Source organism: Orcinus orca, chromosome 14 (assembly GCF_937001465.1).
Source record: "Orcinus orca chromosome 14, mOrcOrc1.1, whole genome shotgun sequence".
NCBI classification, from domain to species: Eukaryota; Metazoa; Chordata; class Mammalia; order Artiodactyla; family Delphinidae; genus Orcinus; species Orcinus orca.
In genome coordinates this window covers 78,430,352-78,457,075 of record NC_064572.1, presented here as the reverse complement: position 1 = coordinate 78,457,075, position 26,724 = coordinate 78,430,352, and the positions used below count along the sequence as shown (strand labels likewise).

Below are 26,724 nucleotides of genomic sequence, written 5' to 3'. Positions count from 1 at the left end.
ACACTAAAATGACAGGGAGCCTACACACTCAATTCAAAATTTAATATTTTTTCCTCCATAAATAATATGTACTTAATTGTCATGAGGCAGCTATTCGGTTTTCATTAACCACATTTAGGGATATATTCATAGGACTGATTAGATAGTCCAGGTGAAATGGTTATAGAAATAGAGGCAGTATCATCTCACAAAAGTCATTTATATATCAAAATCTATTTTGATATGTGAAGTTTACAAAAAGTTTACAAAAAGTTTACAAAAAGGCTGAATTTTCAAACTAATTATGCCTTCTGTAACTCAAACACTCTTCTCTTGGCAAGAGCAAGCTGAAGCTTATGCATGAAGGTAAAGGTGCTTAAAACTTTTCTTCTAAGCTTAGATTTGGACTCTGCTTAAGAAACTGATACCCAAGAAGCCAGCACGGTCTTTCTACATTTTTACTATCTTAAGATTACAGCCCTATAAACTCATTTATCAGCTATCTTCCTTTTCTATATTATTCTTGGCACTCAATTAAGACTGTTGAAGTCGATCGTACCTTGTATTTTTACATTCTCAAATAAGAACTTAAGATTATAAAATGTTCATAAACATTGTGTAATCTTGCCATTCCACATAGTTGAAGAGATGAAACTTTTATGCCAGAATTTACATAAGAGGATAAATATTCTGAAGCAACCTTCCTTTTAAAGTCAAATGACAGAAAATTCAAACACTGTGCATTGTTTTAAAGTCTAATCAAAACATTCTTGGTCCACCAGTATTGGCAATGTAGAAAAATTTAAATATTGGAGATGGGATTATGGAGGAAAATATGAAGATTTCAGATGTCTTCTATCTTACAAAAAGTTATTGACCCGTTAAAACCACTCCCTATGTGCCAGAAAACGACCTGGCGTAAACCAGTCCTGTCACTAGAGGAGGTCACAGTGACATTTGCGTTATTTAGACTTCTGCTTTTTCCAAGAATAGAAGAAATATGTTTAATAATTCCCGCACCCCCAAATCCTTAAACTCAATATCACAAGCACAGAGTGTAAGCAAATCTGGGATGTTCTTCAACAGATAAGCAATAGCACAGCTATGTTATTCTCAAAAATTCTGTCTAGATATTCTTTCCTCTAAAATCAAATGCTCAGTGGCCACACTTCTAACAGTCCACATTAGCTGACATTAAATGCGTCTGTTGTGCCACAAGTCCATCTAAGCTTCCTTTTAGGTTTGGTTTTTTTTTAATTTTTTTTTGCGGTACGCGGGCCTCTCACCGCTGTGGCCTCTCCCGTTGCGGAGCGCAGGCTCTGGACGCGCAGGTTCAGTGGCCATGGCTCACGGGTCCAGCCGCTCCGCGGCATGTGGGATCTTCCCGGACCGGGGCACGAACCCGTGTGCCCTGCATCGGCAGGCGGACTCTCAACCACTGCGCCACCAGGGAAGCCCTAGGTATTTTTTCATATGTCCAAGAGACAGCACCTGCTTCAGGTTTATTTAGGGCCATTGACCCATCAACTCCATTTTTAAGGTTTGACTAACTATTGTGGATTTACTGAAGAAAAAGGACAGGAGAAAAAATAGCAAATCACAACAAACCTCTTTAGGTCAGTTAAAGGCCATATCTCTAGCTAGGATATTAAAAATATTACTCTCACCAGCCCACACTCTAAAAGTTAATGCCACTTCTAACAATCAACAGCAGGAAAAATAAACCTGCTAACAACCAGACCACTCATTAGCAAAAAGCAGCTCAACTCAAGTGCTGAGACCAAAGTATAATACTACCTACTCAAACTGTCCCACCTACCCTCAGGCACCAGCGAGGGAGGAAGAAATAACTGCTTAACAGAACAAAATAAGCTTAGTATTTCTTAGGAGGCTCACAATGGTCCAACTCCTGAGCTAATACTCAGAAGGACAATAGGTGGCGTGAAGGCAATGTATAGGGATTAGTATCCCACAAAATCTTGAAAAACCCAAAGTACCACAAACACACTAAACTTGTCTATGAGTTAGAGAACAGGATATTGCTGCTGCTGCTGCTTGTCCTTTGAAGTATACAATATTTTGTAGGCTCTGCCCTTCAATGTGAAAGCAGGACATTAAAAAACAAATTGAAATTGACACTCAAGTTTTTGGGACCATATATCTTAACTGTGAAACTAAACAGATCTATACCTTCTCCTTCCTGCAATCAAACCACCTCACAAAAATAAGAAAACTAGAACAATCCAAACCCGATTAATAAGTCCTTAAAAGTTTAAAACTTTGAGAGGAAAGGGAAGGAAGTTTTGAAAGGAAGAAACACAAGAACAAGGAAGGGGGAAAGCTTTAAAAGAAAAAAAGCGGGGGGCGGGGGGAATCAGTGGGTCTCTCTTTTATTTGGTGACCAGCAAGTGCAAGAAAGTTCCTCTGTAATTTGTTCAGTTGTCTGTCTTTTGCACATCTGCATTCTGGCCAGAAGGGAGTTTGAGGTTTTTCTGCAGCACATGAGCATCAGCGGGCTCTATCCTCTTATAGTAGTTCTTCTTTGTCTCAATAATCTCAAAGCCAAGCTTTCTGTAGAAGTCAACTGCAGACTCACCGCTGATCTGGACATGCCGATAGTTGTTGTCAAAACTGCTATCTTGGGCTTCCCTGGTGGCGCAGTGGTTGAGAGCCCACCTGCTAACGTAGGGGACACGGGTTCGTGCCCTGGTCCAGGAGGATCCCACATGCCGCGGAGCGGCTGGGCCCGTGAGCCATGGCCGCTGAGCCTGCGCGTCCGGAGCCTGTGCAAAAAAAAAAAAGTGCTGTTTTTTTCACAGATGTTTAAGACATGATTTAACACTTTAGCTCCTACTCCTAGCCTTCCGTATGGTGCCAGACATCCTAGTGTCATGACGTAAATAAAGTCTCTTCTGATTCAGTGAAGGATCCACCCTACAGCATACTGCACCTACTGCAATATCATTGAAATAGGCAAGTTTTGCTAGCTCGCCAACCTCCAGCACATCCTTATAGAACTTGTCATTGTAGCTGACTGGAAAGTTGACCTGGTTTAATCTCTTCAGCTGTTGAATATTGTGTGATGTCACATCTCCCAGCTCGATCCGGCCTTTCATCTTCCCCGCCAGCTGAGGCCGTTGTTACCCCCGATATCAACGCCGTTGTCGTCGCCGCCCTGAGCTCTCCGCGCCCTGAGCTCGGGCCACTCAACCGGGCAAGCCGGCCTCCTCGCCTAGGGCAGGGAGCTGAGCGGGTGACCGAGGCCGCGAGAGTGCAGCGCGTCTCTGCGTCTCCGGAGGGGGCGGGGGTACCTCCCGCCGCCGCGCTGGTGCAGCCTCTTCTCCACACGTGCACACGGGGCACTCGCCTCCCTCCGGCCACGCCGCCGCGCTGTCCATACATTATCTTAAAGTATCTTCCTTTCAAATTCCCCAATGCTGAGATAGAATAAGAAAATTAACGATGGCAGCGTGTTATTTAATTTGTTAAAATCTTTCTTCAGATTGCATTTTTGATCTATAATGGCCAAAAATAGTCTCCAAAAAACTAGTTTGGGGAAATTTCGTCCAAGGCTTTCTGCAGTCGTGCAAACATTTTTGTTTCCCTTAAATTTTTCTTTAAAAATACAAATATTAATGCTTTAAAAAGTGAAATACACAAACAACTGTGTATGGTTTTCTTTTGTAAGCAGCAGTTCATACCAAACACCTGCAGACAATGCAAATACAAATACACAAAAAAGTAATTTTATTTTCCACTAAAAACTACAGTTCACTCATACTTGAGGATCTTCTATTGTTTCACTTAACTTTTCAAGTGTATGTCATTCATCTTGTCTCAACTAAATCAAATTGCTTTAACATAGGGAGTAGCTCCAAGACTATGAATTAGAACACGAAAATGGACACTTGGCAAAACTGGGAGATGATACTTCGTTATGCAAGAATTTATCACATTAATGCCAAGTGGAAAGGACTTAAGGAGTTATAATTTGTCTTCTCTTTCAGTTAAGTGCTTCTGTTGCTCAGATCCTTCTTGCACTCTGATATGTCACTGTCTTGTGTGTAGGTGGTAGACACCACCCAGAAACCTTCATGGCATCCAGAAGCTGTTGCTTGTTGTTTTGAGGATGTGGGGTGGGGAGAAGCAATACTGACTTGCTAATTCAAACATTCTACCTTTTGGTTATCATCTATCCTGCTGATTTCTTAAGGACAGACATCCTTACAGTAGCTCTTCAACATCATGGAGACCTCTCATCCATAAACAACTCTCCCTTCTCTCTAGCCATCTGTCCCATCTGTCTTTATTTTCTTATCCAGCTTGAAGCCCATGGCTGATTCATCTTTTTCATAACTAATCCAACTCCCCTTCCATTGCACACATCTGACAAAACCCCAGGTTTAGAGAAACATGATCATCTATATCAGAGCAGCTGCGTCATCCTTGAAACCTTTCTTTCCCTCACCTTCAAACTTTAACCCATCAAGTCCTGTCCATTCAAATGCCAAAAGAAGGACTTCCCTGGTGGTCCAGTGGTTAAGAATCTGCCTTCCAATGCGGGGGACATGGGTTTGATCCCTTATCGGGGAACTAAGATCCCACATGTTGCGGGGCAGGTAAGCCCGCTCACCACAACAAGAGAGAAGCCTGAGCACCGCAACGAAAGGTCCCACTGCAACGAAAGGTCCCGCCACAACGAAAGGTCCTGCCTCAATGAAAGGTCCCACATGCCTCAACTAAGACCCGACGCAGCCAAAAACAAATAAATAAATATTTTTTTTAAATGCCCAAAGAAACCTGCAGTCTACCACATCTTTCTATGACCATTACTGTCCCCATAGTCCAAGCCACCATCGTCTCTTTCCTGAAGTATTGCTTTAACTCCCTAATTGGTCTCTCCACTCTTTCCTTCCCTATAGGCCACTCCCCTCAGGGCAGTGAGATGCTCCTATAAATTGTAAGTTACATCTTACAGCACTTCCTTACCTCTTTTCCATTCAAACAGAAACACAGAATCCTCAACAGGACTTACAAGAGTACCCATAACGTGGCTATTTCCTACCTTTCCTCCATATGCCATATCCCTTTCTCTCTCCTTCACGCCACTAGAGTCTCATTACCTTTCTTTCAGTTCCTAGATGATGTCAAATGCTTTCTGCCTGGAAAGTTCTCTCCCTAACTTGTTGACTAACTTCTACCCATCCTTTTATTTTGGCAGAAGTACACTTTTTTCAGAACGATTCTCCTTGATCACCCAAAGTAAAATAACTTTCTCTGTTATGCCCTCTCATAGCACCTGGTATCAATAGTTTCCTTTATTGTGCTTGTCAGGCTTTGGTTCCTGTGGTTAACTGTTAAATCTGGACACTTCAGAGGACTGGAAACTCCATGAGGGGCAGAAACCCTTTTTGTCTGTTTACTCTTGTAGCCCCAGCACAGTGCCTGAACACATAAATATTTGTGAATGACTGAGTGAAAGGAATAGGCTAGCAACAGGGTGCTGGTAGGGAAAGCTTTTATGCTACAGCCTCCTTCAGCCTGATGTCCTTTCCTTCAGCTCCTAGATTCATCAGGTTTACAGAAAGAATCTGCATTATTATCTTTGTTCCCCTGCTAGGATGGAATTTGGATTCAGATGCTAAGATATAAAAGGAAGGAACAAAATCCAACATGGAAAGAAATATCGAATCGAGAATACTCCCCCGAGTGGCTACACATCTTCACTGTAAGCAGTAATCTCAGTGTGCAGCTATGGAGGCTTGAGTTATTTACATATCTCTAATCCTCTTACCTTCTAACTGAGATCATTCCAATAGCTTTGCCTTTAGACTTCCAATTGCCTTATGCATTCACAAGTCATTTCTTTGTCAAATGCTCTATTGTAATCTCCTAGGGAGATTATAAAAAAAGTATTCATTCTTCTTTATCCTAATATAGTTTATCTGTCTCCATCGAAGTTGTGTTTTAAATTTTTCTGTGCTAATGCCTTCATGAAATTAATAGTAAATTTAAAATGAAATAGAAATTAAAATAATTAAAATTAAAACATCATCTATAGGTCTGTATGTTGTCTACCACAGCTTGTCTGATTCAATGAGTTCAGACTTGACCACTTAGAGGAAGCATGTACGGTCTGTGGATTTTTTCATATAATTTCTCATCTCTTCTTTCCTTTTCCTCATGTCTGAGCAATTTCATTTCTTTCTAACAATGCAAGAATTAGGATGAAAAGATGTAAAAATGGCAATAATAAGTTTGCTTTCTCTTAGGAAAAATGTATCTCTCATCATACAGATGATGTTTTAAGAGTTGACTAAAGAAAAAAGGACTATTGATATAAAATAAGATTTCAAGTAGATTTAAGGTAGTCATGCATTTATTCATTCAAAAATGTTGAACAACTCTAATGAAATATTCTGTGGGAAAGGTGACATAAAGGTATTTAAAGCCATAATAAACAAAGACTAATTCTTAATGACAAAATCTCTGTGCCATGACCTCCACCCCATTTTAACTATTTTAGATAATTAGCTACATATTTATTTTGTAATTGTCTTTCTTGATTCTAATCAGAACATACACAATTTTGATACATATATTTATTAGGGAGCTATTTATGAGGGGGAGGGAGTCGAGTGGTTGTGATGAGGTAATGTAATGGATAGGCTTTGGGGCTTAGGTACTTGGGCCTATAATGGGCATTGCACCCATTTCAACCTCCCTACTTGACCCCAGATTTTATTCTTGTGTCCCACTCTGAGTACCAGGGGTGGGCCTCATTTTCCAGGAATAAATCCATACCCTTTCCAGTAAATGGCTCTGGAATTCAGGCGTAAATGCCATGTAGATTGGTTCAGGAATGAGTCAATGAGACATTGGAAAAGAAGTATGCTGAGGACTTCTGTGAAAGAATTTGCTTGCTCACAATAGATGTCTACCAGAAGTCATGGGTCCTCTTCTTCTGGACATTGTTGTCCAAATATGTTGGCAGCCTAAGGATGAAGCTTGCAAAAGAGGAGATCAGGTCAAATAACAAGGCAGAAAACAGAGCTGGAGATCTGACTGAACCACGCCTCACCTTTGCCCTTCCTAGACCTTATCAGTATGTTAGCCAAGGAATAGCCTTGACTTTTAAGCAATTTTTTACTTGAGATTTCTGTTTCTGGAAGCCAAAATAAATATTTTAATGTACAGAATCCCAATTTATACATTCTTAATATTGTTTTTATTTTTTAAACTTTAAGGTTGTTTTTCTGATTATAAAAATAATACGGACTCACTGTAGAGAATATAGAAAAGATCGAAAGATACGAAGAGGATAAAAACCATCTATAAGCCTATTAGCCCTAGATAATTGCTATTGATGTTTTGAATTAGTCTTCTCTTTACATAAACAAACTTACATATATATTTTACATATATATGTATTCTGCTAAATATAGATTTTTTTATAATGGTGTGTTTAACCAATTACAGTTTAAATAAATGTCTTATATTGATTGTTTTGGCAGTATACATGTAAAGGGTTCAGTGTTCACCAGTATGCTGGGTAAAACCCCCTGGAGTAGGGCCTTACTAGATGGAAGTTATATTGCTGTGATAGCACCAATCCCTTCAGTTCTAAATGTCTTCTAGTTTCCATCATGATTTTCTGACCCATATGTTGACTGGAAGACTAGAAATATGGGGGTTTACTAGCTGTCTGTTGGTTATTGATTCCTAACTTAACTACACAGTGGGCAGAGAATGTGGTTGCTATGATACCAGTCCTTAGACATGTTGAGAAACTTGCTTTATGACCCAGTATGTTCAATTTTTGTAATGTTTCACATATTCTTGAAAGGAAAGTATATTCTGCAGTTGCTGAGTGCGATATTCTGTATGTATTCATTAAATCAAGCTTGGTAATTGTGTTGTTCAAATCCTCTAGTCCCTTAAAGATTTTCTGATCCCTTTGATCTGTGTGTTAGTTTCCTGTGGCTGCTGTTAACAAATTAGCACAAATGGGTGGCTTTAAACAACAGAAAGGTATTCTCTCCCAGTTCCAGAAACTAGAAGTCTGAAATCAAGGCACTGGCGGGGCTGCCTTCCCTCTGAAGGCTCTAGGGGAGAATTCATTCTTTGCCTCCTCTGGCTTTGGGTGGCTGTAGGCATGTGGTGTCGGAGTGTGGCTGCATCACTCCAACCTCTGCCTCCGTGGTCACACTGCCTTCTCCTCTTCTGTTTCTGTCTCAGATCTCCTCCTCCTTTCTCTAAAGAGGACACTTGCCATTGGTTTTATGTTCCGCCTGGATAATCCAGGAAGCTCTCCTCATTGCAAGATCTTCAATTACATCCACAAAGACCTTATTTTCAAATAAAGTAACACATAGGTTCCAGGGATTAAGACACTGGAGATATCTTTTTTGGGAGCTACTATTCAACCCACTGCAATGTGATACAGAGATATGTAAAAATCACCTACTCTGATGATAGATTTCTCTTTCTTCATCTACTTCCGTCAACTTTTGCTTCATATATTTTGTGACCATATTTTTAGAGACACATTTATGACTCTCATATCTTGTGTATTGAGTGTTATCTAGGCACACCCACCCACCTACCTCAGAAGTCTATTGATGACAAACTATCAGCGGTTGTTTGTCTGAAAAAGACTATAATTTGTCTTTCCTCTTACATTCTTTACTCGCAGGGCATAGACTTCTAAGGTTGCCTTTTTTGCCTCCTCAGCATTTCACTCAGGTGTCTTTTACTTGAAAAAAATTTATTTTCATATTCCCAAAATGTCCCAGGGCCAGCAAATTAGTACGGTTCCAGGCCCAGAGAATCAAAACCGTGTGCTGATTCAAAAAATATATGCCATTAATTAATATGAGGGAGCATTGTCTGAAATTAAATCATTCTAAGTGATTGGTCAAAACATTTCATTTAGTGCAGAATATATTGGGAAAATATGTGTAGGGAAGATGAAACAAATGTGGACACTGAAGTATATCAGAGACAATTTCTCAGTGACTGAAGTGATTCTTCACTTCACACTAATTGCATATCTGTAGAAATAAAGATTCATTATTCTCGTATAATATACTGCTATTGCAGGGCTTCCCTGGTGGCGCAGTGGTTGAGAGTCTGCCTGCCGATGCAGGGGACACGGCTTCGTGCCCCCGTCCGGGAAGTTCCCACATGCCTCGGAGTGGCTGGGCCCGTGAGCCATGGCCGCTGAGCCTGCGCGTCCGGAGCCTGTGCTCCGGCAACGGGAGAGGCCACAACAATGAGAGGCCCGCGTATCGCATAAAATTATATATATATATATATATATATATATATATAGCTATTGCAGAGGAATCAAATAAATTATAATAGAGTTACATAATCTTTCTTCCTTGTCCCTCAAGACTCTCATACATAATCTCAAATTTGTAGTTAGATTTGTGAAACAGCATACGGAGAGTGGCATTTTTAAGTTTAAAATTTCTGGCCTCAGTGTACAGAAGAGTTAAGGAACTTTTTAAAGTTCTTGAATAGCTCAAACACATTTATTTTTTAAGCCACTCTGCTGTCTCGGTTGTCTTCCTCGATTTTGAGGGTTTGGGTCGTGTGGGCTGAGGCTCAAGAGCAATCCTGCCAAGGGCCGCCCTGGGCACTCCCACCCGTTTATTATGGCGAAGCGGAGCTCCTACTGGCCCCCTAGCTCCATGGTCAAGCAAAAGCTGGGGCTGCAAGGCCCTCTGCAGTGCGAAACCCTGTAAATTGGGTGAGCGGGAGAAAAACACCGGTGAGACGGGAAGCCTGGGGCACACCGACCGAGGGGCAGGCTTTAAGCGCGTGTTCAGTCGCCCGCTCACCTCCCCGTAGTCCTGGTAACCAAACTCTGAACGCGCGTGCGCAGCCAAACTCCCTTATCACGTGAGGCCGGGCCGGGGGCGGAGCCGACGAATGCTCCTCCGGACTGGTTGCCCAGTTCCTCTCCGCATGGGACCAGCCGAGGCGGGGCGAGCCTCTGCTGTACTGCGTTGGGGTGGCTCACAGCTCCCGCCCCTTTTCGTTTAGCTTTCTCGCGGCTGGTTCCTCGCACCACGTGCCCTCCTGGCCGCTCCCCCAGCTGCCCTTTCCAGCTGCCTGTTGGAAGCTGCTGTAAAATGTCGTGACGGGCGCTGCTGCTTTACGGCTGCCTCTCCCTAAGTGGAGCCCTGGAGCGCCCACCGCCGTCAGCCCTGTCTCTACGAGTCGGCCGGGCAAGATTGAGAGACCCGGCGCGCCGCTGCCCTCCCCGCCGCGCCGGTTCCGGCCCTCGGCGATGTGAGCTCGAGGAGGCTGCGGTGCCCCCCCGGCCTGGGGTGGAGACGGGCGGCAGGTGCCTGTGAGGCGGGCGGGTGCTGGGGGCCTGCAGGATGGAGGAAAGCATGGAAGAGGAGGAGGGGGGCAGCTACGAGGCGATGATGGACGACCAGAACCACAACAACTGGGAGGCCGCCGTGGACGGCTTCCGGCAGCCCCCCCCACCCCCTCCGCCCCCCTCTTCGATCCCAGCCCCTGCCCGAGAGCCTCCGGGGGGTCAGCTGCTGGCGATGCCTGCGGTCTCCGTGGACAGGAAAGGCCCCAAGGAGGGGCTCCCGATGGGGCCACCGCCGGAGCCGAATGGGGTGATCATGATGTTGAAGAGCTGCGACGCGGCTGCCGCCGTGGCCAAGGCGGCCCCCGCCGCCACCCCCACCTCCAGCATCAACATCAACACCTCCACCTCCAAGTTCTGTGAGTACAACCTTTCGTCTGCAGCCTTGGCTTTTCTCCTTCCCACCCGGACGCCGAATCCTTCTCTCTCGGCCATCCCGCTTCCTTTGTTTCAGGCCTGGGTCTCTCCTCCCCTCCCCGCCTCCCTCCCCCGCCTCGTTTGGTGTCCGCGGCCGGCGCGGGAGCGGCCCTGGCTTCTTGTATTACCTGGCCTAAAAGAGCAGCCTGGTTACGCACACAGCCCCAAGTTCTCCTACAAACGCGAGCCGTATCATGACTGGCTATCTCTCAGCATCAGGAAGCTCTTTTCTTCTCCGTTCCCCCTTAAGTTTCACCCTCAAACGTGAAGGGAGAATAAGGCTGTCCGAGTTTCGTTAGGGAGAGGCCTTCAGTTTGTTTTTTGCAACCAGGGGAAAAAGAAATCTGGCCACTTGTGTTCCTGTGCTTTTAGCCAGTCTGCGTTAAACAAGTCAGGAATTAGAAAGTTGACCTATATCTACGCTTCGTTCTTTCCCTTCTCCAGTGCACGCCTTCCTGCATCCCGATAGGGAAATGTATGAGTTGCTTCTTGAGTAACAGCAGCGCAGTGGGAGCTGCGACATCCGTTTTGAAGCTAGTAATGTATAAAATTACTTTTTCAAAGTCTACACTCATAAGAATAAGCCATTCGGTATGTGTCCAAATCTAAGATTGTGTTCAATGTTGAACTTTTATGTTAGTGATCTGCCCTAACGCTCAACTGCAGGCAGAAAGATTTAAGACCAAAATCTGTTTTGTAACCGAAACTATCGCCAACCAAGGATGTATGCTTCCACAGCTAGGAAGAAAAGTGCGTTTGCTTTAAGTGGTATTTTTGGGGGCTGGTGATGGTGGAAATTGACCGTCATAGCGAGATTTTTCTCTCCTATTAATAACTGCAAGTTTTGAATGGCATCTGGTAAAGAACTGGAGATTTCATTTCTAGTTGCTAATTTTATCAAGCTGTACCAGTAATTGTCCAGTTAGCTGTGCAGAGAAAATATCTGCCTTGGTTCAGATGTATAGTCATAGCCTTACACTTTTTTTTTTTTTTGGAACAAGCACATAATCTTATTTATTTGCCTTCAAGATACTGCTTTAGTCAGAGACATTCATATGTAGGTATGGTTGGTAAGATTTATCTACGATTTTTTCCGTATTATGTGTACATGAAAATAATGTTTATATTGTATAATTTGTGTGTTGAAGTCTATGTAGTGAAACCAGACCTGGGACACAGTGGCAGGGTGACTTATCTAAATGCTGAAGGAAGCTTGCTTTAGTGGTTCAACCAAGTTCATTTTAAGAGTTCAAAAAACAGCAGACAGCTAAGAGCAAAAATTAGTGAAATTAGGAACAAAAGAAAGATTTGCCAAACCAAAAGATTGTTTTTTGAAATTGATAAGCTAAACGGACCTCCGATTTTTTAAATGCAAATACAATAAGTGATAACTGGGAAATAGGTACAAACATGAGGTGTTTAAAAGAAGAGTTTTATGAATTGCTATGGGTTTATAAATTTGAAAGCCTAGAGGAAATGTGTAAATTCTTAGAAAACTACAAACTATGAAAGTTGGTAACAGAAGAAGTAGATAGCTTGAGCTAATAAATATTTTTAAAATTTATTTTATTTTTATTTTTGGCTGCGTTGGGTCTTTGTTGCTGCGTGTGGGCTTTTCTCTTTGCGGCGAGCGGGGGCTACTCTTCGTTGCGGTGCGCGGGCTTCTCATTGCAGTGGGTTCTCTTGTTGCGGAGCACAGGCTCTAGGCGCGCAGGCTTCAGTACTTGTGGCACACGGGCTCAGTAGTTGTGGCTTGCGGGCTCTAGAGCTCAGGCTCAGTTGTTGTGGCGCATGGGCTTAGTTGCTCCAGGGCATGTGGGATCTTCCCGGACCAGCGTTCGAACCCGTGTCCCCTGCATTGGCAGGCGGATTCTTAGAGACTGCGCCACCAGAGAAGCCCGAGCTGACTAATAAATATCTAAAAACTGAAATAGTAAAACGTCCCCTTTCAAAAACTCTGCATGAAGATAATCTTATAATTGATGTGCAGTGAGCTTTTAAATAACAATTCCTTTTTAAAAGTTGTTCTCGGAAATAGGAAAAAGAGAGAGAGAGAGATGCCAAGCTCATTTTATGAAGTTAGTGAAATCTTGATTCCCAAACTAGGTAAAGTTGATATGAGAAAGTTATACATCTGTTTTCAGTTATTAGCATAAATGTAAAAATCCTACACAAAATACTAGCTCTTCAAACCCAACAACGTGTTAAAAGAATCTTGATCCATAGAGTTTGTTTTAGGAATGTAAGTGTGGTTCAACATCCATTTATCTGTTAATGTAATTTATCTTGTTAGTAGACTAAAGGAGAGTATATGGGTTCATCATTCTCTCTACTTTTGTATATGTACTTGAAAATTCCCATTAAAAAGTTTAAAAAAAATAGACTAAAGGGAGAGAATTCATCATTATTTCGATACCATAAAATTATTTGATAAGATGCAGCACCCATATATGATAAAAACTCTTGGCAAGCTTGGAATGCAGGATAACTAAATGATGGTCATTACCAAAAACCTACAGCAAATAATAATACTCAACAGAGAAATTTCAGATACATTTACTTTAAGGTCAGTAACAAGGGACTTCCCTGGTGGTCCAGTGGTTAAGACTAAGCGCTTCCACTGCAGTGGGCACGGGTTCAAACCCTGGTTGGGGAGCTAATCCTGCATGTGGCACGGCAAAAAAATAAATAAAAAGATCAGTAACAAGATAAGGATGCCCTCCGTCATTGTTACTGTTTAACATAAGAAAGGTTCTGACGAACACTACAGGGGGAAAAAATTAAAAGTATAAGTATAAGAAGGGAAGCAATAAAACTCATTATTTGCAGATAATATCACTTATCTAGAAGAACCATTAGAATCAAGAGAAGCTATTAGAACTAGTAAGAGTTTAGCAAGGTTACTGGATCACCTACAAAGATCACCCTACAAAAGTTAGTAGCATTTACTACACTAGCAATAACCAATTAGTAAAGGTAATCAAAAGTAAATATTGTAGGGCTTCCCTGATGGCACAATGGTTAAGAATCCGCCTGCCAATGCAGGGGACACGGGTTCAAGCCTTGGTCTGGGAAGATCCCACATGCTGTGGAGCAGCTAAGCCCGTGCACCACAACTACTGAGCCTGCAGTCTAGAGCCCGCAAGCCACAACTACTGAGCCCACGCGCTGCGGCTACTGAAGCCCGCATGCCTAGAGCCTGTGCTCCACAACAAGAGAAGCCACCGCAATGAGAAGCCCGCGCACTGCAAGGAAGAGTAGCCCCCACTCAACGCAGCTAGAGAAAGCCCGCGCGCTGCAACAAAGACCCAACACAGCCAAAAATAAATAAATTTTTTTAAAAAAGTAAATATTGTATACAATAATAGCAAGAAAACTATAGTCTCTAGGAATTACCCTAAGTACATAAGATCTTTAAGGAGAGAACTTTAATAAGGAGCTAGAAGAGGACCTAAATAAATGGGAAAACTTTCCATGCTTTTGGGATTGGATTACTTATTGTTGTAAGGAAGTCAGTTTTCTCCATTTTAATCTATAAATTTGATTAAACTGCCGTCAAAATTCCAGTTGGTTTGTCTGACAAACTCAATAACCTGATCTAAAATTTATATGGCAGGTGGGATAAAGTCTGTGAATAGCTAAATCAGTCTTAAAGTTTTGCTTTCGTGGGGGCTTGCCTTACCAGAGGTTAAGATACTGTTTCAAAACTATAGTAATAAAAACTAGTATAAGTGCAAGAACCTAAAAAATACACTGGGGGAACAAATTGGAGAGCAGAGGCTTACCTATGTTCAGGAACTTAAGATAAAGGTGGTATCATAAATCATCAGAGAAAGGAGTCATGTTGCTAGGAAGAGTGGCTTACTTTATGGAGAAAAACCTACCACCACAGATGGGATGAACTATGGATAATTAAAGATCTAAATGTGAAAGGAAAAGTTATAAAATTAATGGAAGACAATGTTGAAGAAGCTCTTTCCCTAGGGAAAGTTTTATCTCCTAAAACTTACAAAGGTGAAAAAGTAATGACTTTGATTATATAAAAATTAAAGGTTTTCATTCAGTGACAGACAGATGAAAGAATTAGGGAAGATACTTGCAGTGCCCAAAATTGCCAAGGGATTTAGCCTTGAATTTATTCAGCTTTTGTTTGTTCCCAAAAGCATTTTACCTTCATTTTCTAAGGATATTTTTGCTGGATATAGAATTCTAGATTGATAATCTTGTTTTGTTTTTGTTTTTCCTTTCAATACTTTAAAGATGTCTTTCCGTTGTCTTCTGGCCTGCATTATTTCTTTTAATAAATGTCTGAATATTCTTACCTTTGTTCCTCTCTAGTAGTGTGTCCTTTTTTTCTGGCTGCTTTTAAGATTTTCACTTTATCTTTCACTAAATCAAATTTAATTTGATTGTGATATTCCTTGTGGTAGAGTTTTCTGTAGGCTTATTCTTGTTAGTGTCCTTTGAGCTGCTTGGATTTGTGGGGTTCTAGAATTTGTCAAATCTGGAACATTATCATTCATTTTATATTTTTTCAGAATTACTGCCCCATGCCCCTCAGTTGCATATATGTTACGCCACTTGTTATTGTACACTGAATCCCTGAGGCTCTGTGCATTATCTTTTTCAGCTTTTTCACCCCGCTCTGCTTCAGTTTAGATAGTTTCTATTGCTGTGTTGTCTCTGGTGTCTAATCTGTTGTTAATTCAGCAAGAGTTCCAACTGTTTTTAACATAGACTGTCATTGAGTCCAGGTTTCAGTCAGTTAACTGAGCAAATTGTTATAACCATATCTGGTTTCTTGAGATACTGCAGTGAATGAAGAATCTTCAGTAAGTGTATTCCTTTTGATAACTTAAGTCTTACCTAAAGTTATGTTTCAGTCTTTAGAATTCTTAATGTCTTCTGAGAGTCCACAGTGGTGTACCTCAGAGATATTATGGGTTCTGTTCTAGACCACTGCAGTAAAGTGAATATCACAATAAAGTGAATCACACGAATTTTTTCATTTCCCAGTGCGTATAAAAGTTATGTTTACAGTATAGTATATATAGTCTGTTAAGTGTGCAATAGCATTATGCCTAAAAAAAAAATTGAACATATCTTAATTCAAAAATACTTTATTGCTAAAAAATGCTAAATATCATCTGAGCCTTTAGCAAATCATAATCTTTTCGCTGGTAGAGGGTTTGAAATATTGCAAGAATTACCAAAATGTGACAGATGCAAAGTGAGCAAATGGCTGTTGGAAAAATGGCGCCGGTAGACTTGCTAGACTCAGAGTTGCCACAAAACTTAAATTTGTAAAAAGCGCAGTATCTGCAGAGTACAATAAAATGAGGTATGCCTGTAGTTCTTTAGGAATGAAGGCTGGCTCCTGTTTGTTTAGATTTGGTGCTTCTTCCCCTGGGAAATTTGATTTATAATAGTTGGAGGTTTAGAGGCGGTGAGAGCTGCTTGGAGTAAGGCATGAGGAGAATCTGCATTCCCTTGCAAGGCTCCAGTCAGTATTACAGCAGGGGAGCAGGGGCTTCAGTCAAGTAAAGATTAGCCTCATATTGGGTGGGAGGGGTGCTTCTCAGGTAGGGAAGGCTCAGTGAGTTTTGTGAGGTCAGGGTTCTCAGATTGATCAAACTCCACCAAACTGACCCCATTTCAGGCCTCAGGGTCTTATCATTTCACAATCAATGCCCTAACTTTTACTTAAGAGATTATTTTCATATGGTTATTCTGTAACTTGCAGAATCACTCTTTGATTTTTGGCTATATCAACCCTATACCTATAAGAATTAAGAGGTTCTTTTATGCATTCATGGATGCTCTTTGGTCCTCTGTTTATTGAGTTAATCATTTTCTTAAAGCTTTCACCTGTCCTCAGAATCAGCCCACTCCACAGTCCTTGTCTTTCTTATTTCCATCATAATGTACTTAGCAGTCTGCCATGCTGTTTTCTTCAAGAAGAACTTTATTCCAGGTATCTACAGGTGGTAAGTAATTCTTTGCTGCTACATGCCATGTACTATTAGTATTATGTTATCTAATGGTGGCAATGTCATCATTGCCTTTAAATCCAACTAGATTGGAAAACCAAAGCCAGGTTCCTAGCTTTTAAGAGTCTGTGTCCTGTAACTACTCTGGTACCAAATACTTTAATCAGTCAGTTCAGTGCAAGAAAATACTCTAGGTATCTAAAGCAACAGGAGATCTAATAGCAGAAATTGGGTCCATTTTAAATTGTCGGAAAGGTCAGAGGTATGAAGTCAGTGAGGCTGCTCGCCTAAAGCTGCATTCCAGAGGACAGGCTGCTGTTTCTGCTGCCACCACCGCCATTCTTACATCGTCACACTTGCCTCCCTCATCCTTGAAGTTGGTGACCAGACACTGGAACTTGGAGTTCGGCTGCCACAAATTCTGACGTCTCTAACCTTACTTGCCAGAACCACCAGCAGCAATAATCTGTCCTTTGCCTCCCTTTGGCCTTCCAAATCTCATTCAAATGTATCTCATTGACAGAATGTAATTTGGGAATTGTAATCACTTAGTTCAGTTTTTCATTGCACATTAGTCAGCTTGATAATTACCCCCAAATTTCAGGAGCTTATGGACCAACAAAGGCTTATTTCTTGCTCATGTTGTGTTAGTGGCTGACGGTTGTGGCTTTTCACATGTCATCTCATTCTGAAGCGCAGCTCTTTTCTGGGTCCTGTCACTCTTGGCAGAGACAAAGAGAAGAGAGTGGACAGCAACACACAATGGCTTTTAAAGCCTCTGCTCAGATGTAGCATATGTCACATCTGTTTATATTCCAGATATATTAAACAGGCTAGAATGGTTCCCTGTCTGAATGTGTTGGGGCAGGTGGGACTGGAGCGTGAGGATAAAAGGCACTGAATGGCTAGATGGAAGGGGGGTGGGGTGGGATCTTGCCTTGACTGATGGTACTGTGCCATGATCTCAGGATAATTATGAATCCACTGCACCAAAAGCTTCTCCAGATGAATAAAAGCTTCACAGTATTTTTTAATTGAACTCAATGAAATTTTTCTTTTCTTTAAATTAATGACTCAGAAGTATGTTAAAATTGACTTTTGAATTTAGTGAAAGTGTTAACTGACTTTAGTAAATCCTAAATAAAGTTGCTCTACTTGATCAGGTCCTATCTGCGTTTCCAGATTGGTTGATTCTTTTACAAGTGAATCAGTTAATGTATTCAGGCCTTAAAATATGCACTGTTCGCAGCATCCGTGGTGGTTATTTGGTATCTTCTTGCCTTCCAGCTTAGTGGAGTTGTGCTGCAGCAAGCATCACTATGGTATCGATCGATTGTCCAAATTTCAGGATCTCATTGGGGTCTTGTCTTGCCGTTTTTTGACATGAATTGCACAAAGTGACAGTGATGAAAGTGTAAGAGAAAGCCATTGTAATGTTTATGTAAGGCCCAGTCCCAAATCCCTAAAGAAAATGAATGCTGTTCACTTTCTCTTTAAACTGTAACTCTGTAAGCCGCAGACCATATATATAATCACGTTGTGAACTGTTAAATGCTATACAAAAAATGATTGTGGATATTCTTTTATAATATGCCTTGGCAGGGAAAACTGGCCTTCCATTTTTCTTCCTACTTTTGTAGTTGTTTGCCTGTTAACCTCTGTAGTTAAGAGTATAGATAAGTAATTTGGAGTTGCAGGTGTGCTGACTAGAATGGCATTTTATCCAAACAGATATTTATTTATCGTCTTCTGTATGCCAAGGTAATATTTTAGCCTCTGGTGATGAATGAGACAGAGTTTAGTGTGGTGGTTATGGACAGATGATTGTGATACATTATAATTAAGTGCTGTGGTAAAGTTATGTATGTACATGGTAGCATAGAGGGAAAAAGAATCTTTGAAAATGAATAAAAGTTTGTTAGGAGGACCGAGGTGGCAGGGTTGGGCTTGAAGAGACTTCCTTTGCAGAGGGAGAAGCCTGTGTGGAAGACCCAGAGTTGAAATTATTGTAGGAACATAGGGTGTGAGGAGGGAGTGGCACAAATTAAACCTAGATCGATAGAAAGGTCTAGATTCGAAGGGCATGCTAGGTTAGAGATGGGATTTTCTTTTGCAGGAATAGGGGCCACTGAAGTATATTAAGGGAGTCAACTTGGTCAAATTTGTCTTAGCATGTTAATATAGATTAGAAAGGAGAGAGAATGGAGGCAGAGAGACTGGTTAGGGGGTTTAATTATTGTAGTCTAGGCAAGAGATGACAGCCTGAACAAATAAAGCATTGGAAGAGAGGTGGTTTCCGACTTTGGAAACATTTGGGGACTACAGTCTGTAAAATTTGGGTGGGAAGAAGGGAGGATAAGGATATGGTAGGCGTATATAGGTAGGGGTGTGTGTGTGTCTTTTTTAAGTTGTCTGTGGAACATTTGGGTGGAGAGGTCCAGTAGGCAGTGGGTAAGCTGAGCTTTCTCATTTCATGCACTTTAGAATATTGGAAGTGCTGAAACAAAAATTTAGTTTCACCAGATTTGTTTTTACCTTTCTGAGGATTTGAGTTTCACCAAACTCTTTGGTCTTAGAACAAAACAGCACAGAACTTTGCTTTTATATAGGCTTATACTTTAAAAACTTAAACTGTATGAAAAGATATATAATGAAAATCAGTGATTCCTTCCTTTGTTCCTTCCCATTCCTGGACCTGTGACCCAGAGTCAATTATTTTTAATTCATTTAGTTGTCTCTTCTGGTATTTATCCACACATTTCAATGTGTTAATATTGTTATTAATTAATTAGTTAGTTTTATATTACCTGTTGACCTGTTATTTCCACGACGTTTTAGTTCTCTTATACCTCTACACACCTTACCTCTTTAATTCTTTAAATAACACAATTTTTGGTTCAAAATAAACCATATTTACATTACAACTAAATAATCACTGAAGGGCCAGGAGTGTACTCAGATTACATTTTCTTTTACATCAAACTCTGCTATTAAGTTGCCTTGTTTATACTTGCATAGTTTTTGAAAAACTGATTCTTAAAGTTTTTCGGCATCTTTATCACATCCACCATATACCTGTCACTGGTGTTTTTTGAAATGCTCAGTTAATCAGTATTTCCTTTTTGTCTGCTTGTGGAGCTCTTAATCTTCTTGTTCCTGTTTATTTCTTAGGGCCCACAGTTGCCACTCATGGACTTCCCAACAGGTAGAATGATTGTTACTTGATGTCTTCCTTTTTATTTATTTATTTATTAAAAGTTTTGTTAAAAGTTGAAATATAGTTGATGTACAGTATTATGTTAGCTTCAGGTGTACCGCGTAGTGATTTGACATTTGCATACATCATGAAATGTTCATCACAATAAATTTAGTAACCGTCTCTCCCCATACAAAGTTATTACAATATTATTGACCGCGTATCTTAAGCTGTATATATGGTACAACATATATACATATGTGATTGTTTTCAGTTGATGATCTCTTAGGTTTGAATGCCTTCTAACAACGATACATTTTTATTCCCCCCATCATGTTGAATGTTTTTGATGTTGTATTTTCCATCTTTTTGTTTTGTATATCCCTTATTTATTGTGGTTTTAGATGATTTTACTACTTTTGTCTTTTAACCTTCCTACTAACTTTATAAGTGGCTGATCTACTACCTTTACTATATGTTCGTCTTTACTAGTGAAATTTTTCCTTTCATAATTTTCATATTTTGAGTTGTGGCCTTTTCTGCTTAGAGAACCCCTTTATCATTTCTTGTAAAGCTGGTTTAGTGGCGCTGACCTCTTAGCTTTTGCTTGTCTGTAAAACTCTTTATCTCGCCTTCGAATCTGAATGATAACCTTGTCAGGTAGAGTATTTTTGGTTTTAAGTTTTTTCTTTCATCACTTTGCAAATATCATGCCATTCACTTCTGGCCTGCAAAGTTTCTGCTGAGAAGTCAGCTGTGAGTCTTTATGGGAGTTCCCTTGTATGTAGCTAGTTGCTTTTCTCTTCTGCTTTTAAGATTCTTTTTTTAATTTTGCAATTTTAATTATTATGTGTCTTAGCGTGGACTTCTTTCAGTTCAACTTGTTTGGGAGTCTCTGTGCTTCTTGGAATTGGATGTCTGTTTCCTTCCCCAGGATAGGGAAGTTTTTAGCTACTGTTTCTTCAAACAAGTTCTTTGCCCCTCTCTTCTCCTTCTGAGACCCCGTAAAGTTAGTATGCTTGATGTTGTACCAGAGGTCTCTTAAACTATCCTCATTTTAAAAAATTATTTTTTCTCTTTTTCTGTTCAACTTGGGTGATTTCTACTACTGTCTTCCAGATCACAGTCTGTTACTCTGTGTCATCTAATCTACTGTTGATTCCTTCTAGTGTAATTTTAATTTTAGTTAATTGTATTCTTCAGCTCTGTTTGGTTCTCAGTATTTTCCAGCTCTTTGTTGAAATTCTCACCATGTTCATCCATTCTTCTGGGCTAGGGAGCATCTTTATGACCATTACCTTGATCTCTTTGTTGAGTAGATTGCCTGTCTCCACTTCGTTTAGTTCTTTTTCTGAGGTTTTGTCTTGTTTCTTTGTTTGGGACATGTTCCTCTGTCTGCTCATTTTGCCCAGTTTTCTGTGTTAGGTTGGTTACATTTCCCAATTTTAGAGAAGTGGCCTTATGTAGGAGACATCCAGTGGGTCCCAGTAGCACACTCCCTTCTGGTCACCAGAGCTATATGCTCAAGGGGTGCCCCCGTAGGGCTGCCTGTGCCCTTCTTTTATGGCAGGACTGCTACGGTGGGTGTGCTGGTAGGCGGGGCTGGCCCCCAGCCTGACTGTGAGGCCCTGCCTCATGCAGTGGCTGCCGGGCTGCTGGAGGGCAGGGTAGGCTTCCCAGCTGTCTGCCTGGCCCTGGGGCTGGGGCTGGCCTGTTGGTGGGCGGGTAAGCCCCCAGTGCTAATAAGCTAGGGGGAGGATTCCAAAACGTCACTTGCCAGTGCTGTGTTATCTTGGTAGAACGAACTGCCCAAAATGGCTACTGCCAGCATCTCCATCCCCAGGGGGAGTTCCAGTTGCCTCCTGAGGAGGCTCTCCAGGATCAGCACATGGGTCTCACCCAGGCTGCTTTCAATTTACTGCCTCTGTGCTGAGATTTGAAGTGTGATGAGATTTCACGTATTCCCTTTAAGAGCAGAGTCTGTTTCCTACAGCTCTCTGGCTCTCCTGGACATAAGCCCTGCTGGTTTTCAAAGTCAGATGTTCTGGGGGCTCATCTTTCTGATGCAGGAACCCTGGGCAGGGGAGCCTGATGTGGGGCTCAGAAAGAATCCTCACTCCTTGGGGAGAACCTCTTTGATTGTGATATTCCTCCCATTTGTGGATCGCTGACCTGGAGTTGTGAGTCCTGACAATACCGCGTCTCACCGCCTCTTACTCAGCTCATTGTGGTTCCTTGTTTAGGTATGCAGTTGTGGAATATCTTTTCTGCTAGTTTTTAGGCCGTTGTCATAGATAGTTGCTCTGTTAAGTAGCTGTAATTTTGGTGTATCCATGGGAGGAGGAGTGAGTTCAGGGTTTTCCTACTCTGCCGTCTTGGCCACCTCACTTCATGTCTTTCTTTTTACTGGTGTGTTCCCATGTATGTGTGTGTATGTACAGAACATATCTGCTGGCAGTCTGTTGGGAAAATGTGTATGGATAATAATATCAGGTCTTGAATATATAAAAATGCTCACTTGATTGACTGTTTGGGTATAGAATTCTTACCTAATGATTTTTTTTTAAATTTTATTTATTTTTGGCTCCATTGGGTCTTCGTTGCTGCGCATTGCAGCGAGTGGGGACCACTCTTCACTGCGGTGCGCAGGCCTCTCACTGCGTTGGCTTCTCTTGTTGTGGAGCACTGGCTCTAGGCACGCAGGCTTCAGTAGTTGTGGGACATGGGCTCAGTAGTTGTAGCTCCCGGGCTCCAGAGCGCAGGCTCACTAGTTGCAGTGTACGGGCTTAGTTGCTCTGCAGCATGTGGAATCCTCCTGGACCAGGGCTCGAACCCGTGTCCCCTGCATTGGCAGGCGGATTCTCAATTGCTGCGCTACCAGGGGAGCCCCCTCAGTAATTTTTAAAGTGTTGCTTCATTGACTTTAAGCTTGCAGTGTTACAGTGGAGAATTCAGGTGCCATTTTTATTCTTGTTATTTTGCGTGTGGTCTTTTTTTCCCTTTGGAAAATTATTGGGATGTTTTCTTAGGTAAATGAGTCAGTGTTTTTCTCCCTTTACATTTTCTCTCTTCTCCCTTTTCTCTGGAATTATTGGTAGTCAAATGTTGAATTTCCTGTTTTGATCTTCTAAGTCTGTTAACTATTTTTTAGTATATTTTATTTCTCTTAATGTTCTAGGAGAGTTTCTAGGTGTTTACTTTTTTCTTTTTGATTTTTTTATGATAAAAGCATTTATGATGAGATAAATACTTTTATTTATTCATTCATTCATTCATTTATGGCTGTGTTGGGTCTTCATTGCTACATGCGGGGTTTCTCTAGTTGCAGCCAGCAGGGGCTACTCTTTGTTGTGGAGTGCTGGCTTCTCCCGCTTCAGAGCATGGGCTCTATGATGCGCGGACTTCAGTAGTTGTAGCACATGGGTTTGGCTGCTCTGTGGCGTGTGGGATCTTCCTGGACCAGGGCTCAAACCCGTGTCTCCTGCATTGGTAGATGGATTCCCAACCACTGTGCCACCAGGGAAGCCCTTCTTTTGGATTTTTAACAATGGCTATATTTTTAATTTTAGGAGCATTTGGAATTCTCCTTTTTCATTACTGTTACTAATTTTTATCTTCTCAGCATAGTAATTATAGGTTTTTAAAAAAGTTTTCTTTTGTTCTTTTAGTTCTTTGCTTTTATCTTTGCAGTTTTTGTTTGTTTTGATCTCTGATGTCTGAGACTTTGCAAATATTCGTGATCCTTAGCTGTCTATTCGTATTTAAAAGTGAAAAAGGCTAATTGGTAGTTCAGTGTTTACAAGGGACCTTGCCAAGTGTAAGTGTTGGGCTTCACTTCGGGTTAATTGGATGCAAAGCTGCTGTTCTTGGGGAGCTGCCAAATAGTATGTGAATGTCTTTTCTCTGGGGCTGTTCCGTTTCTCTAGGGAAGGATCTTCTTCCTTTCTGGGAGAATGGTAGGGTTGGGTAGGTGGGGCAGGAAGTAAAGACACTTCTCCTGGCCGATGGCATTCTAGAATTAAAGAAAAGGAGCACGGTTAGATGTTTGAACAGTTCTTATTTTGACTTTTGACTTTACTTAAATCTGCCAGCCCTGTGCTTCCCACACACCCACACACCCACCCGCCATGTATCTGTCCTGGAGTCCCAAGCTTTTACCTTTCAGTTTCTGTGCAGGATAACTCTTCTCTTTTTTACTGTTTAGTCTACAGACTTGCAACCAACCTTCACCCTTCCCACTCCAGCCACCAGCTCTCTGCCTCTAAACCTCGCTCATTGTATCCTGTCCTTAGGTCCTGAACTTCTCAGGGTCCTGCAGGGCAAGATTAGCTCACTATTGGTGTTTCCACCTCAGCACACACTGCTTTATGCTGCTACTTCAGAGTTACTTTCCTGGTCTTAATGCCATGGAGAGTTTGACTTGTTTAAATCTTGCAGGAAAAACAGAATTTTAAAACTACGGCAGATGTGCAGTTAGCATGGTTTACACATAATGTAATCACAATTGAGCAGATACTTTCTATTTGAATATTGTGAGATTCTGGATTAGTTGGAGTTGGAGCCATAATGGATGTTTTGATAGCACTTGACCTTTTCATATATGTACTTTCATAACATGTTCATAGTGAGAACTGTGTCACAGGCTCAAATGTGATGTTGTAATTGTAGAATAATGTTGTGCAGTAACTATTCTAAAGTAATGTATTGATAGATTTCAATCTTGCTGGTAGGTCACTGCAGCTACTTTCTAAGATAGTAGTGATGAAGGAAGTTTCTACTGTTCTGTTTTTTCCTCAATTTGAGAAATGTGTCATTTCTAAGCAGTAAAACAACAGTGGAGTGTGTTTTCTATACAAGTTTTACAGTGTTTGGGGGAAAGAAACATGTCATTTGAAACAAGGCAAAGCAGGTTATATGGTTTCCTATAGTTAGTATGTTATAAGCCTTATCTGGACCAAAATGTTACCTAGTTATTTGTTTATATAAATGTAACTTACCCTAAACCCCAAACCCTATAACTTAGAAACTTCCCAAACACATGCAATTTAGAACTTAAAACTTAGAAACTCCCCATAGAGCATATAACTTTTAAAAGTTTTTAGCTTACTTCAGAAACAATTGCTTCATTAGGACTTGACATTAGCTATATCATCTTTTACTGGCGAGTCAAAATATACCTGAGTAGCTGGCACAGCTTTTGTTTTTTTCCTCCTAATATGGAAAAGGATCTTTAAAGGATTTGGTCACCTCTATTACTATTTTTTTCCCAACTTGGCAGTTCTCTTAGGAGCAGCTAAGTGTTACTTTTTCCTTTGCCAGGCTCAAATTATTTTCCTTTTGAGAGAAATAAGTAACAGGGATTTTGTTTTTTTTATTTTATTTTATTTTTTTATTTTTTTTTATTTTTTTTATTTTTTTTTATTTTTTAAAAAGAATATTCATTTATTTTTAATGACTTATTAGAACAAATACCTATAGATATCATTATATATATGATATATAAATTAATTATACAATATATCATGTATTAATTATTAAAACATACTCTGGTAAATATTATATATTCAATATGAAACAGGAGGAAAGGGGGCAGGGCACAACCTTTAAAAGAATTACATAGCCCGAGGACACAACATAAACTGATTAGAACAAAATAGGTCCAAGATGGCGGACGAGTCTACTTCCACTAGACCTTGAGCCTCAGTATACACTCATTGTAACACATCAGCAAGCTAAGCGACACACCCACAGGTGCCACGACAGTTCCAAGGATGACCATAAAGGTCAAAAAATGGGCGGTGGCTCAATTCCTAGAAATCCCCACCCCTTCCCCCAAATAGCTGGAATACTCCTCCCACTCATCAGCGTATGAAATTACTCACCCCTATAAAACTAACAACCCCATACCCTGGTGCTGCCCTCGCCTTCTTTTTTTTTTTTTTTTTTTTTTTTATAGGTATACCTGGATTTAATTCTCACTTCTACCGCTTGGTAGCTGGATAGCCTTAGGCAAGTTTCATACCTCCCTGAAATTCACTTAATTCAGTCTGTAAAATGGCATAATAACTTATTATAGCATCCTTTTAGGAATTTTAAATCAGTTCTTGAAATAAAAGTACACAATATATAGACAAGTATGGATTCCTCAATAGATGTTTGACCTTTCATTTCTCCAGTATCCCACCCGCATCAAATAAAGAAAAATACTTTTTAAAATTTACGAATATTTCATTGTTGTAAAGTTAAAGCCATAAAAATAATCAAATGGCCTACTATCATACCGTTAGAAGAAAAAAAAAAAAAAAGGTGTTCATGAGAGTTCCATATTAGAATACAAGTTTTCCTTAGGCACCTGTTTATGTATGCTATTCTGCTCTTTACAATAAATAATTAAATTTAAAAGACTTAATTCCTCACTTTTAAGACCTTATTAGTTTACAAATTACATATTGACCTATGCTAAATTTTATACTGACCCATGCTAATGAATTCAGTACAGAAAACAAAAAACACTGCACTCAAGCAAACTACATACATATATATATATATATATAACTTATATGAGAATTGCTACTCCAGCTTTCTTTTGGTTTCCATTTGCATGAAATACCTTTTTCCATCCCCTTACTTTCAGTCTGTATGTGTCTCTAGGTCTGAAGTGGGTCTCTTGTAGACAGCAAATATATGGGTCTTGTTTTTGTATCCATTCAGCCAATCTGTGTCTTTTGGTGGGAGCATTTAGTCCA

The 26,724-nt window shown here is 40.7% G+C and overlaps 1 protein-coding gene and 1 pseudogene across 2 annotated transcripts in view; one reads left to right on the top strand and one right to left on the bottom strand.

Moving 5' to 3' along the window:
- Nucleotides 1–371: 371 nt before the first annotated feature.
- LOC101277169 (N-alpha-acetyltransferase 50-like) lies at nucleotides 372–3,289 on the bottom strand (annotated as a pseudogene).
- A 6,544-nt stretch (nucleotides 3,290–9,833) lies between these two features.
- The window catches only part of CACUL1 (CDK2 associated cullin domain 1), a 77,748-nt gene continuing 60,857 nt past the window's right edge, over nucleotides 9,834–26,724 (top strand). The window contains exon 1 of one of the 2 annotated variants that reach the window (XM_049697431.1): nucleotides 9,834–10,734. In XM_049697431.1, coding sequence (XP_049553388.1) covers nucleotides 10,374–10,734 — 361 coding nt within the window. In that variant the 5' untranslated portion in view covers nucleotides 9,834–10,373. The remainder of the gene's footprint in view (nucleotides 10,735–26,724) is intronic. The other variant, XM_004265782.3, reaches the window with a different exon arrangement.